This window comes from Leopardus geoffroyi, chromosome B1 (genome assembly GCF_018350155.1).
Source record: "Leopardus geoffroyi isolate Oge1 chromosome B1, O.geoffroyi_Oge1_pat1.0, whole genome shotgun sequence".
In the NCBI taxonomy this organism is placed as follows: Eukaryota; Metazoa; Chordata; class Mammalia; order Carnivora; family Felidae; genus Leopardus; species Leopardus geoffroyi.
This window is the reverse complement of record NC_059327.1, coordinates 81,405,051-81,422,633: the sequence shown is the minus strand read 5'-3', so window position 1 is coordinate 81,422,633 and position 17,583 is coordinate 81,405,051. Positions and strand designations below refer to the sequence as shown.

The following is a 17,583-nucleotide window of genomic DNA, read 5'->3' as shown; positions in this document are numbered from 1 at the left end:
TCTGACTGGTAAGTAAATCACTGTGGAAAAGTTAATAGATAGGACTGGACTGAACAAGTCCGGACTTAAAGTACATCACCTAATTTTGTAGGTTATGCTTGCCTTTATCCAAAGCATTTTTTCCATGACCTAGTGAGAGATATTGCATTTGTTTCTTTTAGCTGTTAACTGTTGGGAGCTGTTACTGTTCTGGAAGGGGGCTGCTCTTGTTTTATTCAGTTTCTTCTCTGAGGTAGCCAGGCAAACATGTAAGTCCAGTCCTGTTTTTGGCAGATGGATAACAGGCTGCTGTCATTGATTGTCATGTGGAAGAGAGTGAGTGTTTCAGGGATTGTGTAAACTTTGAGTTTTAGAAATCATTTCATTCTCCCAAGTAACAGATTTATATGCTGGAAAAGTGACAGGACCAAATTGCTTTTGAAGATACTTGAGTAATACAAAACTTTTTTTGGTAAGAAATTTATGCGTTGAAAGGTTTGAAGGATATTTGAATTGCTAATGGAAAGAGGATTCAAGGACTAGAATTAGAAGGTAAATTATTTTTTGTTATAATACGTGTTTTGTAAAATTGAACTTTTTGATCATGTGGCTGAATTGCTTAATAAAAAAATCATATTCCCACCAGAGGTAAGTCATCTATTCCAACACTGTACACAGGAATAGATTTCTCTTGAAATCCCACTTCAGTGATATTTCCACTCTGTGCAGAAACACTTTTTTTTTTTTTTTTTTTTTTAACATTCATTCATTTTTGAGAGACAGAGAGAGACAGAGCATGAGCAGGGAAGGGGCAGAGAGAGGGAGACGCAGAATCTGAAACAGGCTTCAGGCTCTGAGCTGTCAGCACAGAGCCCGACGCGGGGCTTGAACTCACAAACTGTGAGATCCTGACCTGAGCCGAAGTCGGACACTCAACCGACTGGGCCACCCAGGCACCCCTGTGCAGAAACACTTTCAATTATTTTTTTCTTTATAAAAAGATAAATCTTGCCACCTCTTGTTCATAATACTGTCTTATAGAGCCATGTGGAATAAATGTTACCCTCTTCAGTTTTTACTTATCTTTATTATTGGGGTTTTAAAATTGAAAACAGTAGTTGGTTATAAGTAAAAATGTTCTCCTTCCAGCTCACTCCTAGAGGGAACCACTTGTTCTGTTTTGTTTCTTCCTTCCAGGCCTTTAAAAATGCACATATGTTGTACCTGTACAGTTTTTGTTTTTATTTGTGTTTTTAAAATGGAACCATACTGTGTATATTGTTCTGCAACTTTTTTCAAACTGAACGGTTACAGTATGGCTTTATTCCCGTTAGACATGAAAGTCTGTCTTTTTTTTTTGTCTTTTTTAACAGTTACATCATTGTCGGATGTACCATAATTTATTTAATCATTCCATTATTGTTAGACATCTGGGTTATTTAGAACATGAATGTCTTTGTGTATGTTCATCTGAGGATGTTGCTTCCTTTGTAACGGTCTCAAGGCGTGGATGTTTTCTCTCATAACCCTCATATCGCAGTGCCTGGAAGTGGGTGCCCTGTTCATTGCCGTCAGACCATTCTTCCACCATCCTCCATAGAGACACCCAGCTTTGACTATCATGTCAGATTATACCACTCCCTTCCCTTCCTTGTTAGTGATTTACTCCCAGTCCCCATCATTCCCCCTAATTCCGAAAAGAGTTCAGCTTCTAGTCGTTATTCCCTCCCTACTGCTTCTGTGATCATTCCTGGACTACTTCTCCAGTAACCTTGGACTCCACCTCAGAGACTCAGTCTCATAGTTCTATAATGTGGGATTTTGCATGTCTAAAAATTAAACTGATTTCTCCAACCTTATGGTTATTTCCTTTACTTTAGCAATAAAACGTGTTTGTTCATGGCCATACCTTTAGAATATATCCAGGATCTGACTCTTCCGCTACACTGATCCAAACCTTTGTCCCTCTCAAAACCACAACAATTGCTATGGCGTCCCAATCTGTCTCCTAAGTTCTTACTGCTGCCACTACCACTATGTCGCTGCTCCTGCTTCCTACTTCCATTCTTTCAGTGGGCCAGCCCATGGTAATCCTTTCAAACTCTGGTCACATCCGTCCCTCCCCCCTCTCCTCCCCCCACCCCAGGCTTCCTGGCTCAGTTCAGAGTGAAATCCCTATGAAGTCCCTATGGATTGGCTCCCTTACCTGTCCCATCTTCTCTCTCACTACTGTCCCTTACCTGGTGGCCTTTGCACTTGCTCTTTCCTGTGCTTGCAGTGTGCTTCCCCCCTTACCCACAGGGCTCAGCCTCCCACCTTTTTAGGCTTCTGTTCAAATATCATGGGGTGCCTGGGCGGCTCAGTCAGTTGAACATCCAACTCTTAGATTCAGCTCAGGTTGTGATCTCCTGATTCCTCAGTTCGAGCCCTGTGTCGGGCTCTGCACTGATGGCACAGAGCCTGCTTGGGATTCTCTATCTGTCTCTCCCTGCCCCTCCCACATGCTCTAAATAAATAAATAAATAAACTTAAAAAAATAAATATTACTTTCTCAGGGAGGCCTTACCTGACCACTGGAATGCAGGTCTCATAAAGGCATGAGCTTTTAAAAATCTATTTTTTGTCTCGTTCAGTGCTGTGTTCTGAGTGCAGTTATATAGCCTTCTCTCTCTTTCTTTATCCCCCTTTCTCTCTCTCCCTTTACACAGTTAGAACTTCATAGAACTGACACAGCTAGGACAGAAACTCTTTTTTTGTATATACAAGGTGTTAAGTTAGGTTCCTTGTTTGTGAAACTTGTGTTAATAAAATATATTACATTTTTCAGCATGTTGTGATTTTCAGAGCAGTTTTATGTATTCATACTTAACCCAGCGGGATAGGTGGTAGAATCAAAGTTTTGTGGAAAAGCAAATGGAAGCTCAGAGAGGTGTTTTGTTCAGAGGGCACCTCCTGAGTGGGTGCTACCATTCAAGCCTAGCTGTTTTCTTTCCAAGTGAAGGGCTCTTGTTTTCTCATTTAGAAGCAGCTTAAGACGACAGAAAAATTGTAGAGGCTTTATTTGAAAGTGTGGGATATGTGCCCTGATTTCTTATTTTGGGTTTGGTCTGCCTTTTGTTTCTATTTTAAAAGTACACAGAATAAATAGTTAACTTTAAAATTCCTGACAATGACAGATCAACAAGTTTTATTTCTCTCACCTGTGGAGGAAGTGGCCTCCACCCAGTTTTACTGAATTAGGGGGGAAGTGATTTTTTCAAGTGATAAAAAGAAATAAAATTCCATGCTCTTCCCAGAGGAGGAGTTCAACAATTGAGAGAATGGCGTGAGACCATATGTTGGTTTGTAAAAGGATATAGCTTGTAAAGATGTTTCCTTTGATGCCTGTGATGAATATGGATGTGTTTCCCTTTTAGAGGGTCCTGATTAAATTATTCAATTAAGAGCTGAGCAGAAGGTTCTAAATATAGGGAAGAGGGTTCAGGCTGTCCTGCCTTGTGTGTGTCAGCTCACCCCTACAGATGTGTGTTTGTTGTCATAAACCGCACCTGTGAGATCAGTGGGGAAGGAGAAATATGTTCCAAAAAAATGAAATACAGCAGGATTTTTTTTTTAATAAAAGGGCAGTGTTTTTCCTCCTCTGGCCTATTCCATTTTCATCTGAATTTGACTTGTGAATTACTTTTTTTTTTTTTAAACCTGATTAATGGACTTTTAACACACCTATTCTGTTTTAGTTATCTTCTTAAAATGTAGATCTACCACTTATTAGAATATGAGAAAGTTACTTGACCTCTGATTCTTGGGTTTCTTAGTAAAATTGAGATACTGATACATACCTTGAAGAATTGCTGCAGGAATCAATAAGATAATGTTTGTAAACACAACCAATACAATGCTTGCATAAGGTAATAATGCAGTTAGAATAATTTTGTTCATTTGTTGGTGGTGAATCATTCATAACTGACCAGTTGTGGGAATTTACCACGATTGGCATTTTTTGCAATCCGTGAAACTGCTCTTCTCCGTTAACGGTGACTCAGAATATTTTTTTTTCTAAGAGACAACTGTGGTAGAGTTTTTCTTCTTGTCAATGAAATGAAAGTTTAAAATGCCTCCAGTCTTCAGTCTCCTGTGTTCAAGGAGTGAGCACTTGCAGGCCAGATGACTCTGGTTTTTGAGTCGAGGTGAATACAGATGAAATTTATCAGTGAGAGGTCATTAGGACCTGGATGTCTTGAAAAGTTACTATGAACCGAAGGACAGTTTTCCATTACAAGCACAAATTGGAGAACAGGGATTCAGTGGGATTAAAGAAAGCGGTACAACTTCTGGAGGAAGTGGCAAGGAGATGTACAAATAAGACAGTTTTGTTTGTGGAAGTTGAGGCTGGTAAGAAAACTCCTAAGTGCCTTCAGTCTACTTAACAAGTAATCATCTAATGAAACAAAACAGAGCTGACACTTGCTATTCTCTAGGGAGTGTCTGTGACTAAGAATAATTGACCGCTTGTCTTATAAGCAGCCTAGGTTTGTCAGGATGGAAGGACTTGTGCATGCAGAGCAGAACCAGAAAGCGTTCTTGTCTTAAAGAATTTTCCAACACAGTGGAGATGTATCGGATAGTATATTTGGCACACCTAAATATGTAAACCAGAGTGCTGTCCTCTTTAGAGTCTCATGTAATTGTGACATCTGTAAATTCCTTGCTTCACTTTCATCCAAGGGATGCTACTTTTGAAATTATCTGGCCGCAGTGTCACAGCTTGCAATGAACTTACGAGTGGTAAGTGGTAAGCTGCTCTTCAGTCTGTGTGTTATTCCTGTCCTTTTAGATTCCGGAGTTTCCCACTCAGTTAACACTGGTGACAGACCACATGGCAGCTCTTGCTTGCATGTCTCCTAAGTCGCACCTGAGAGACTGGGCTGTTAGCATCTGTGTTTTAAGGTAGTCGTAATTGCATTACTACTAAAAATAGGTTTTTGAGAGCTCATCCTCCCTCCCACTGTCACACACCGGTTGCCCGGATTTGGAAAATTAATCTCTGAAAAAAGATTTTTAATGAAAAAATGGCAGCCGTAACTATTCAGAGTCATTAATTAACATGCTTAGAAAGTTGCGAAGTGTTTGGAAGTAACCAAAAACAAGGCTTAATAATAAGAGGCTCACTAAGGTGAAATTTGACTTCTGGATGTTTGTAATGGCAGGACTTTGATGCTTTGATCTAATACCAGCAGAATTCTTCCGTGGTCTCCAGTGGATCTTCATGTCACTTTCTTGTGTAGGAATTTGTTTAAATACGTTTTCTGAGGATTCAGTTGAAGTAGAGTTCCTGGCAGCAGAGTAGGTAGTTTAAAAAGTGTTTTCAAACCTACAAAAGTTAGAGAGAGATTTTGTTCATCCTCACTTTCTTTTTGTTCTAGGATTATTTTGGTTAGTGTGAGTTTTATTTAGCTACATTTGACCCATTTGAAACTGAACATCGAGGGCTAACTGCTATTTTAAAACAGGAAAAATAAATCCAGGGGCACCTCACCTGTTTTTTTCTACAGGTGTAATATCTCAAAACGAAGTTAGTTCCTAATGAAGTAGCTGGGGAAAAGAAATCTTTGTTTGGAACCAGATCACAGAGCTTTATAACTTTGAGGTATTTGTTTGAGACCAAAATAGATGGAGAAAACCCATCTTTGTTTTTATATTCATTGTAATGACATTATACTTCTATAGCAAATTTTAACTTGTTTTTTTCCTGGTCTGCCTTAACAGTGGATAAGGATGTATCATTTATCTTAATGAGCAGTATAATAGTCTTTGTGCTTTTGTTAGGCACTGTTTAGAGTTGATGCTGTTTGTGGTTGTATTTTACTTGTTCCAGAGCACTGTCTCTACCTGCGTTCATAACTTTTTCACAGATACTGTTCATAGGATTGTTTTTCCACCTGGAAATGTGAGTGTATGTCCTTCTTCTCCTTCAGTGCTAAGCCAGTATGCGGATTGTCTGCTGTTCTACTTTCTTAGGTAACAGGTAATTTAGTTTTACCAAAAGTTAGAAGTTCTTTATTCCTCAGGACTTTTGACTCTGTAGCCTAATTTTACTTAGGTCTGATGAATATGGTTGTGATCCCCTTCTATTCACCGCACCCCCCCCCCCCCCACCGGCCCTTGTGCCATTTTGTGAATTTTCTGTCTTACTCTTCCATCAACAAAGCTCATTGCAATTCTTGGCTTAATGATGAATTGCTCTTTATAATTAAAATATTTACTGGCATTGAATCTCTGGAGTATTTTTCTGTGCAGCCTTCATGTTTTTTAAGTATTTTTAACCGTAATCTGTTGTGTCTACTCTTCTGTGATTCTGTGGTTTCTTTGAGTGTCGGGAATTTTTAGGGTATCTGTTTTATCCTTCTTGAGAGTCATGATCTGTTTTGCCAATACTGCCTTTGGTAGGAGTATGCAGTTGACTTGGGTACCCAAATGAAATCAGGTAGACTAAAAAAAATGGAGTAGTGAAAGTTACATTACAGATCCTCTGGCATGTTCACTTTTTAGCCCTTTATGATGTCTTAATTTAGTCAAGCACCTCAGAGGAGGCAAGAATTCTTACTAGGCCTTAAATCCTATTTAAAGTTGGATGCAAGGATAGATGACACGTACCTTTCCATAGTACTTGTACAACACATCTCTGAGGTATTTTACTTCTCCATGGCATTCTAATGAGGTATATAGTGAAACATCTTAGGTATAAAAACTAGTGCACTACAAAAATCATACAGTTGGCTTATGATTTCTCTGAAGCCCCATTGTGGCTCTTCTTTGGGAGCTCAAGTCTTAACTTTTTCTGCTTATTCACAAGATCATCTGCTTAAGAAGAAAGCTTAGTGGTGTAAGTCAGGAAATAGTGCACACAGTTTGTTACTTGGAAATAATTGGTTTCCTAAAAAAAATGGTTCAAGCATTTTTATAGAAAGGTAATTTTTGTAAAGTTGTCTTTTTTTCCTAAATAACTTATCCAACTGTTAAACAGTTTCAAAGTGAAGTTAATCAATACCCTGTGCTTTTAGTTCCTTAATTCCTTTGATCTTTATGCCATGCTGTTTTACCATTAGAGTTAAGACAAAGTAATGAACCAGAGAATGAGAAGTGAAAAAAAAAAAAGTTGCTTGCTTCATTGACAATAGACCATTTATCTTTCTTTAGTTCCTTTTTTTTTTTTTTTCAAGGTACTAGGATAGGAGTCTTTGTTTTTTTTCCCCAGTCACTTTTTGCAGCCTATATTTTATATTTATTTTATCGTATAATTTAATTATTCCCTCAATATTTAATGGAGCCATTTATTTTGTCTACTTCATTGAATTCCATGCAAGTGCAAGAATTATAAACCACACTAGTCTGAAGCTACAGAGGGATTTAATTTGGTCATGATCGGTCTCCTCCCTCCTCCATCCTTTTATAAAGGTACTTGTTTTGTACCACTTGGCAGCTACTCTCCCTCTTCCCTTTTTTAATTGTATTTTCAGATACAAATTAGAATAATTATTTTAAGACTTTGTGTGGGAATCTGGGATCTGAAAGGTATTGAATAGTAGATAATGTATTTTGTTTATATTCACACAGTTGGATAATTACATGCTTCTTTACTAGATGAGGCCAAGATAAAGAAAATGTCCATTGTGCAATTGGCTAATTAGGTTTCCTTTAAATAGAAAGCAAGTTACACAGCAGTTAAAGGTGTTTTAATTTTTTTTTGCTTTTTTCCTTTTAACATTAAGGAATAGTACATGGGTTGCAAAATTAAATAGCCAAGTCAAAAGGAGTATGAGAAGAGTATTTTTCTCATTTGACTTCTGGCAGTGCTAATAGAAATCCTTCTCATGGGCAACACTCCATAGGGAAAAAATCTGAATTTAGAACCCTGTTTTAAACAGGGTTTAAAAAAACGTATATTTATTATTTCCAAAATCAGATCACAGTCTGAGTCCAACCTGGCTTTAAAAGCAGTTTGTATGTGGCTTGACCTCATAAAATTGATTTTTTTTTTTTTTGTAATTTGCAAATATTTGCATATGGAGGCTTTTTTTTAATTCAGAAGTTAAAGTTTTTCATTAAATGTTTGAAAAGTGTAGAAAAGTAGGAGAGACATATTACTAACCTTCCAAATCCAGCCACTGTTAATATTTTGATGTATTTCATAGTCGTTCATGCTACATAACCCATTTTATTTTGTGCTTAAGGTTTTTTCCAAGTTATTACATAGCTTTTATGAACATAATTTTTAAGGGCTACGTAATATTCTATTGAGTGGATTGTACCATAGCTTACTTACCTGTTTTCTAGTTATTAGCTTTTCTCTTTTTCCTCTAAAAAAGATAATGCTTTGATGAAAATCTTTGTGCAAAAACATTTTACCTTTCTAGTTCAGAATATTTCCTTAGAGTAAGTTTCGAAAAGTGAAGTTGCTGGAACAAAAGATAGTATTTTTAAGGCTTTTAGAGGTTCTTTACTAAGTGAGTGAATGATTTTTTTTTTTTTTTTTTTTTTTTTTTGTCAGTGTGAAATGTTTGTATTTGGAGAAGAGGGAAGGAAATCTCTGTTTGCTGACTCATGTTTTTATTTTGCACTTTAAACTGATAAGGCCACTTAGCTTTTGACATAAACTAAAGCAGGAAGTACAAAAACGGGCAGAAAAAAAATGAGCTGTCTTGCCAAGGCCACAGTATCATGGACTCATTGGTAGGTGACTTGTTTGACTTGTATATTAAAAAAATACTTAACTCAAGTAGACAGATATTAGTCATCGGCTGGCATTTTGTTTCATCTACGCACATTTATATGTAAAGGTTTGTGATCTTGCCACTTTTAATTTTTTGTGAAGTGGCATTGGGACAGTCCCTCCAGTTGGCTCCTGCAGTGTTTAGAGGTAGCGGTTTGTTTTTTGTTCTCTGTATGGAGAAGTCTTCCTGTATTAAGGCTATCACCTTGGCTGTCTCTGTGAAACACAGATTAGATCTGTAGGTCTAATCACAGCATTGCTGTGATAGAAAACCTTCCACTTGTCTACGGGATAAGATGTATCACAGGCCCTTCATAGTCTTGCCCCTGCCCTTCTTATCAGCTGTGTGTCATCGCCAGCCACCTTGAGCCCTGCATTTCTATTTTGTGTCTGTTAGAACTAGCAGTTTCTTTGTTTTATTTTTTTAATATAATTTATTGTCAAATTGGCTTCCATGCAACACCTAGTGCTCATCCCAACAAGTGCCCACCTCAGTGCCCATCACCCACTTTCCTCTCTCCCGCACCCCCCATCAACCCTCAGTTTGTTCTCTGTATTTAAGAGTCTCTTATGGTTTGCCTCCCTCCCTCTCTGTTTGTAACTTTTTTTTTTCTCCCCTCAAACCAGCAGTTTAGACAAGTGGCTAAAATATTGAGGCTCTAGAGAGCACAGATTCAGACCCTGGCTCTGGCATAACAGCTGTGTCTGTAAACTTTGGGCAACTTATTTCACTTTTCTGTATTTCACTTCCCTTACCTGTAAAAAGAGGGAAATGATAGTGTTTACTCAGAGGGTTTGTTGTAAAGGTTACACTAGTTAGTAGATCCAAACTGTCGGAACAGTGTCTGTCAGGTGGCAATAGCTCAAAATGTTAGCTCTGTTGTTTCATAAAATTCTACTCATCCTTTAAGACCTCTTTGGGAAAACTTCCTGAAATCCTTGGAATTAATTGTTTTCTTCTCTTATATATTATTGTTTACACTCATTTTAGAGCTTTCCTCGGACAGTGTTCTAGTTAGTTCCTGGTGGGCAAATGTACAGTACATGGGCCTCCACTTCTACTCCTGTGCTCATGTTCTACCTTGGTATGTAGTCACAGTGTGATCCTTCTGGATGACTCCCTGGAGGTGGCCTAACACTTCTCAACCCAATCCTTTAGTGTTAGCATGGACACCAACTTGCCGCAGAGAGCAGAGAGCGTTGTTGACTTCCTGGTTCTTTTCTCAGCTTGTGAGCCCCTTTAGGATGCAGACATTTTTGCCCCTGTCCCTGTGTATCTATAGCACAGTGCCAAACACTTAGCAGGCACTCAGTATAGCTTTGTTGAATGAATGTCAGTTTGAATAGTTAAAACAAAGGTCTTAAATGGTGGTTCTTAATCTCACCCCGCAACATACTTGCCTTGTATAACCCATCACTGACAGTGTTTGAAATAGCCCCTGGTGATTTTGATATAAACTCACCCCGTTCTATTTGAAAATCATTGGCTAAAATACAAAAAAGCGGTTATTGGAGTAGAAGAAAAGGCAATATATAATTTTTTTTTTTTTTCAACGTTTATTTATTTTTGGGACAGAGAGAGACAGAGCATGAACGGGGGAGGGGCAGAGAGAGAGGGAGACACAGAATCGGAAACAGGCTCCAGGCTCTGAGCCATCAGCCCAGAGCCTGACTCGGGGCTCAAACTCGTGGACCGCGAGATCGTGACCTGGTGAAGTCAGACACTTAACCGACTGCGCCACCCAGGCGCCCCGAAAAGGCAATATAAAATAAGAAGAAATACATTCCCTTCGTAATTTGTTATGAGAAGACTAGAAAGAAGTTGTCCTTGTTCTTTTGCAAAGCTAATCTAAAAGTAAATGATTATTTCAGTAGGTACACTCTGACCAAGTGTGACTTTTGATAGCAGCATGGCTTTGTTTTCTCTTTCCTTTTCTGTTAAATGAAATTAATACCAACTTCAATAGAACTGGCAAATTTGGGTAAAACTCTTTACTTTGAAAAAGGAAATAACTGATTCTCTACAGCCCATTGAGTAATATTTTTATTTAGTAATATTTACTCATAGTTTATTGAGTAAAGTTGGAGTTCCACGCTTGGCCTTCTGATTTGTTCAGGGAGCTAAATTATTTATTAAACATTTATTGAGAATCTGCTGGGTGCCAGGTACAGTGCTGGGCTCTGAGGATAGGAAGATACTAAGATTGAATTCCTCAGTCACTTTGCTGTAGTGAGGAATGCATGTAGACTACCACAAAGTAACTCTAGATGTGCAGATTGCTGTGACAGCAGTTAGTAATCCTCCTTTTAACTTCCGAGGATCAGTAGTGATTTCCCCTTTTATTCCTATTGTTACTAATTTGTGCCTTCACTTTTACTGACCAGTTTTGCTAGAGGTTTGTCCAATTTTATTAGTATTTCTTGAGAAGCAACTTTGATTTTGTAAGTTTTCTGTTATGCTTTTTTTTTCCCAATTTCTTATCATTTCTACTTTCTTTGAGTTTAATTTACTGTTCCTTTCCTTTTTCTTGTGGTAGATACATAGACCATTAGTTTTCATCTTTTTTTTTCTAATATATGCATTTCAGACTATAAATTTTCCTTTAAGCATGGCTTGAGCCACATCCTGCAAGTTTTGATGTGTCATATTTTTATAATCATTAAGTTAAATATGTTTTTCAGTTTTCACTGTAGTTTCTTCTTTGACCCATGAGTTATTTAAGTGTAATTATTTTAGAGAACGATATTTTTGTTACTGATTTCTTATACTGTGCTCAAAGGCATATTGTTTGGTTTTGATATGTATAGAGATTTGCTTTATAGCTCTTTATATGGTCAATTTGGGTAAGTATTCTATGTATATTTGAAAGTATATTCTACAGTCATTGGGTACAGTGATCTATGTACATGAATTGGATCAAGTTTTTTTACAAATGTTGTTAATCTTCAATGTCTGTTGATTCTTGTTGACTTGTTATATCAGTTATTGTTTTAATCTTCCACTAAGATTATGGGTTTGTCTGTTTGTCATTTTAATTCTGTCAGCTTATGCTTAATGTATTTTGACACTTTTTACATGAAAATTTGAGGTTATGCTATATTCATGGTAGATCAACTCTTTTTTATTTCTTTTTTAATGTTTATTCATTTTTGGGAGACAGACAGTGCAGGTGGGGGTGGGACAGAGAGAGAGGGAGACACAGAATCAGAAGCAGGCTCCAGGCTCTGAGCTGTCAGCACAGAGCCTGACGTGGGGCTTGAACTCACAAACGGTGATATCATGACCTGAGCTGAAGTCGGAGGCTTAACCACCTGAGCCACCCAGGCACCCCTAGATCAACTCTTTTAATGTTATGAAATATCCCTTTTTTAAATATCCGGTGATGCTTCTTATTTTTGAAGTCTGTTCTTTCTTTTCTTTTTCTTTTTTTTTTAATTTTTTTTTTCAACGTTTATTTATTTTTGGGACAGAGAGAGACAGAGCATGAACGGGGGAGGGGCAGAGAGAGAGGGAGACACAGAATCGGAAACAGGCTCCAGGCTCTGAGCCATCAACCCAGAGCCTGACGCGGGGCTCGAACTCATGGACCGTGAGATCGTGACCTGGCTGAAGTCGGACGCTTAACCGACTGCGCCACCCAGGCGCCCCTGAAGTCTGTTCTTTCTTATTGGATAGTTACAGCGGCTTTTTTGGTTAAAATATGCATAGTATATCTTTTTCCATCCTTTTTCTTTCAACCTTTCTCTGTCCTTTATATTTAATATGTGCCTCTTGTAAGTACATAGTAGAGTTAGGTATGATCCCCATCTATTCCTACCCATCTTTTACTTGCATATTTAGTCTGTTGATATTTAAATAATTAATGATACTTTTGGAATTAGATCTAAACCTATTGTTTTCTGTTTGTCCCACGTATTTGCTCTGTTTTTTTCTCTTAAGTTCTTTGCAGTAATATTTTTTTTAAAAATCCGTATTTTTTAACTTCTCTGGATGAATCATATTTTTAAAAAGAATTCTATATTGTATAAGTTCTCTATTACCTTTTTATAGTTTTTTAAATTATCCTATCATTAGTTTTTTAAATTATTATTATGACAAGACTTATCAAAAATAATTCAGTGCTTTATCACAACCTGGATAATACAGGGACCATAGAACACTAACTTCATTTACTCCTTTCTGTTTTGTTTTGTTTTTTCCATGCATTTTAATTCTATTTTTTAAATACCACAAGAGATTCCTATTATTGTTTTGTAAAGTTAGTACTCATTTAGACTTACCTTTATTTTTCCTTCTGGAGCTCTTCATTCTTTCCTCCATTCCTTGCTTCTTTCTGGGATCTTTTTCCTTCTGTTTCACAAATTCCTGTCAGAAGTCAGTTCTCTCAGATTTTGTATGTTGTAAAACACATTTATTTTACAATCACTATTGCATGATTTTTCCACTAAGTATAGAATTCTAAGTTACTAGTTGTTTGTTTACATTTGCACGCTAATGATTGCCTTCTTGTTTCCATTGTTTCTGTTGGAATGTCAGCTGTCAGCCTTATTGTACTTACTATAGAATAATAAGGTGTCCTTTTAAAGTTTTTTATTACAGGTTTTCAGCAATTTTACTGTGATATGATCCATCAAAACTTGTGGGTTTCTTTATATTTATCCTTGTTGGGATTTGTAGGGCTTCATGGATCTGTGTCTAGATGTCTGTTGTCAGTTTTGGAAAATCCTTGGCCAGTATCTACAAATACTGCCTCTGCAACAGTTTTCTCTCCTCTATTCCCACCAATTAAGATGATTTAAAAAAAAAAAAAAAAGATGAATTCAGGCCATGTTTCAGTATAAAAACTGGTCCATTTCATTTTTTGCCCTTACACTAGAGCATGCCCCTTTGGGGTCTCCCCCTATGAGGCCACTGAAATCTCTGCTTCATTCTTGAGCCCCCTTCAGCTCAGCTACCAGGCCTCTTGCTACTTTCAGTGCAGGCATTGGTAAGGGCCCTGAGAAAAGGAGCAGAAGAGAATGTTCTGCTCACTTCATTGCTTTTTTATTCTAAGCATCTTGGCCCTCTAGTCCTGAGGACCTTGGTTGCTCTTTGATATATTTAAAATTAAAGTGGGGCGTTTTTGTTTGTTTATATTTTATTAGCTTTTAGAGTGATTCTTGGGAGGAGGTTGGTATGATACATGCTCTACTATATCTTAGCTGGAATTTGTGCAAAGTTTCCCTCTTTAAGCTTTCTCACCTTTTCTGTTTTTGTCTGGTGAGGAGTAACTGGAAGGCTTGATTGAGACAGCTGGACTAAAGAATTTGGTACAGTATGTGTTCATGTGCTCCATTCCTTTCCTATCAATAAAAACCAAATTTCCTACTTTACTTGCCCTATGGCCCATAGGCATAGGCTTGTTTACTGAATAAATACCCTAAAATCTTATAATGTTTACATAGTAGAAATAGAACTACTTTTTCTTTTAGCATAAAGATACTAGAAGAATAAACCAAAAACAGATGTTAAGACCACTGTATGTTTTTCTGTCACTTTCAGTTTTTGTTGCTTGAGGTCTGTTTTGAAATACATTTTTAGAGCTTCTCAATGAATCTGAGTGTAAAGCATTACAATATTGTTGATAACTTGGACTTTTTTGCACGAAGGTGTCTACTGCTTTTATCTCAGAACAGTAACTTACTACTTTTTAAACTGTGTCTCTATAAAATGGTAACGACAGTATTACCTCACTGTGAAGACTGTTTAAAAAAAACTAAGTGTTAGTCTGCTTGGGCCGCCGCAACAGAATACCTCAGACTGGGTGGCTTAAACAGTAGAAATTTATTCTCACAGTTCTGGAGGCTGGGAATACCAAGATCAAGGGTCCGGTCAGTTTGATTTCTGGTGAGAGCTCTGCCACAGGCTTGTAGACGGCTGTCTTCTCTCTGAGTCTTCACATAGCCTCTCCTCAGTGTGTGTGCAAAGTGGGGGAGCCCTTCCTCTTGTAGAGCCACCAGTCTTACCAGATCATGGCCCCTCTCTTATGACCTCATTTAACCTTAGTTACTTCCTTAGAGGCTCCATCTCCAAATACAGTTGCAGTGGGGGTTATGGCTTCAACATGAATTTTAGGGAGGACATGATTCAGTCCATAACATATTGTAATACATAAAAGTACTTAAAATAGTACCTGGCCCATAGTAATTGTGCAGTGAATTGTGGTTTTGTAGTAGCGAGTACTTTAAACATTTTTTTCCCCTTTTTTCTTTTCTAGGTGCTGACTTTGGATTACTTTTTAAAGCACTAGGCATGGTAATTTCTACTTTTTGGGACCTCAAAACCAAGAAGCTACAGAGAATCCTATGTCAATAAAGTGAAATCTCTTCTGTTGTGCTTTTGCATTTGGAGACTCCTGTATTTCCCCGTACACAAGGAGTGTAGAACTAGTGTGGTCATTATGAACGTGACAAGTTTATTTTCCTTCACAAGTCCAGCTGTGAAGAGACTTCTTGGGTGGAAACAGGGTGATGAAGAAGAAAAATGGGCAGAGAAAGCTGTTGATGCTTTGGTGAAAAAACTGAAGAAAAAGAAAGGTGCCATGGAGGAACTGGAAAAGGCCTTGAGCTGCCCAGGGCAGCCAAGTAACTGTGTCACCATCCCCCGCTCTCTGGACGGCAGGCTGCAAGTTTCCCACCGGAAGGGACTGCCTCATGTCATTTACTGCCGAGTGTGGCGTTGGCCCGATCTTCAGAGCCACCATGAACTAAAACCACTGGAATGCTGTGAGTTTCCTTTTGGTTCCAAGCAGAAGGAAGTGTGCATCAATCCCTACCACTATAAGCGAGTAGAAAGTCCTGGTAAGTGAGTCCTTTTATATTGATGTATTTAGCAGATTCGTGTTGTTTAAAATACGAAAAGAATCCCTTTCCATGTTTTTAGTTGTGATTTTTATGACTTTTTTTTTTTACAAAAGTTTATGTATTTATTTTGAGAGGGAGAGAGCGCATGTGGGAGGGGCAGAGAGAGAGAATCCCAAGCAGGGTCTGCGCTGCCAGTGCAGAGTCCGATACAGGGCTTGAATGAAACCGTGAGATCATGACCCGAGCTGAAACCAAGAGTGGGATGCTTAACTGACTGAGCCCCCCAGGCGCCCCAGTTGTGATTTTTAAATATTAGGGGAAAATGTGCCAGCCCTTGAAGATTTTGTACTTTTTTAACGACTTAGTCCTCTCTGGTTAATTTTGTGTCTTAGGAGCGAGGCAAAATTGTCATAGCAGTACTGACAACTCTAATTATGAATGAATGAATGGTTTTCTTTCTAAATTTATTTTTTATGTTTCTCATTGGTCCTCTGAATTTCTCTAGATAAACTTAGCTGTGATTTTATTACAAAGGAATAAAATTCAGAAAAGAAACATGGGGTTGCCATCTGTGTACTTGAGGGAAATGCATCCTTAGTGCAATTGCTAATGACTTGTACCACTTTATTTTTAAAGATAGCATCTTTTGGGGCACCTGGGTGGCTCAGTCGGTTGGGCGTCCGACTTCAGCTCAGGTCATGATCTCGCAGTTCGTGGGTTTGAGCCCCGCATCGGGCTCTGTGCTGACGGCTCAGAGACTGGAGCCTGCTTCGGATTCTGTGTCTCCCTCTCTCTCTGACCCTCCCCTGTTCATGCTCTATCTCTCTCTGTCTCAAAAATAAATAAACGTTAAAAAAAAAAAAATTAAAAAAAAGATAGCATCTTTTATCATCTCTGGTGGAATTTTGCTCCCTGTGGAGGATATGAGGGAATTCTATCTGCTGTGGAATCATTAGATGCTATTACTTAAGAGGATATTCCTAGTTTTTACGTGTATGACCTTTTTTGAGGGTATAATATGCGTTAAAATCTGTATGGTTTTGCCCTCAAATTAGAATCCCCATTCTAGACAGTTTGCATCAACTGGAAAGTAATTAGGCAGTTTTAAGCACTTAAATATCTCATTGTCAGATTGGAACCCATTTTGTTGATGGATTAGTTATTAATGATTTGTGGTTACCAAGTGTTCCTGAATGAAGCTGTGCATTAGAATCACATGGCTCCCCTCCCAGACATTCTGATTCTGGCACAGCCTTGTAATCCATGTTTTTAACAAATATTTCAGATGGTGTCGAGTAGCTATTGGACTGGTGTTGGAAACTACTATGCTAAATCATGTAGTAACATTCTCAAATAAAAGGCATTCTGTTTTTGTGGGTTTTTTAAAAAAAAAGTTTTTGGTTTTTCATGGAATATTTAAGACCTACAAAAAGAGTTTAAAGACTAGGGAATAGTATAATAATAAACACCTCTGTATCCACTTAGCCTAAGAAATAAAAGATTACAAATAAAACCCAAACTCTAGGTTTGGCCTCTCTGATTCAGTTTTTTCCCTTCGGTAACTATTCTGAATTTTTTGCTTAAAATTTGATGTCATCATTCCCATGTGTATTTTTATACTGTTATTATGTATGTCTGAATCCATGACAACACATAATATTATTTTTTATATGTTTAGAAGAGTTACCGATATTGGAACATCCTTCCACAACTTGTTATGTTCATTCAACATTATATTTTTGTGGTTTCTGTATTATATTCTTTTGGATTACCTTGTCAAGTTCTGTGAAAAATCCTCTGGAAATTTTTTTGGAATTTCATTGGTTTCATTTGCAAAGGATTGACTTAATTTTGCATTTCCTACATTTATTTAGGTCTTTTTCTTTAAGTTTCCTCCATATAATTCTTGTAGATCTTTCTTTAAATTTATGTCTAGATAACTAGTTGGTTTTTATTGTATCCATTTAAAAGTTACATTTTGTTAGACTTGA

The 17,583-nt window shown here is 37.6% G+C and overlaps 1 protein-coding gene across 1 annotated transcript in view; it reads left to right on the top strand.

The window, feature by feature from the left end:
* The window catches only part of SMAD1 (SMAD family member 1), a 78,493-nt gene that overhangs the window by 16,025 nt on the left and 44,885 nt on the right, over nt 1–17,583 (top strand). The window contains exon 2 of the mRNA XM_045466511.1: nt 15,007–15,589. Within this exon, the coding sequence (XP_045322467.1) occupies nt 15,190–15,589 (400 nt within the window). The 5' untranslated portion in view covers nt 15,007–15,189. The remainder of the gene's footprint in view (nt 1–15,006; nt 15,590–17,583) is intronic.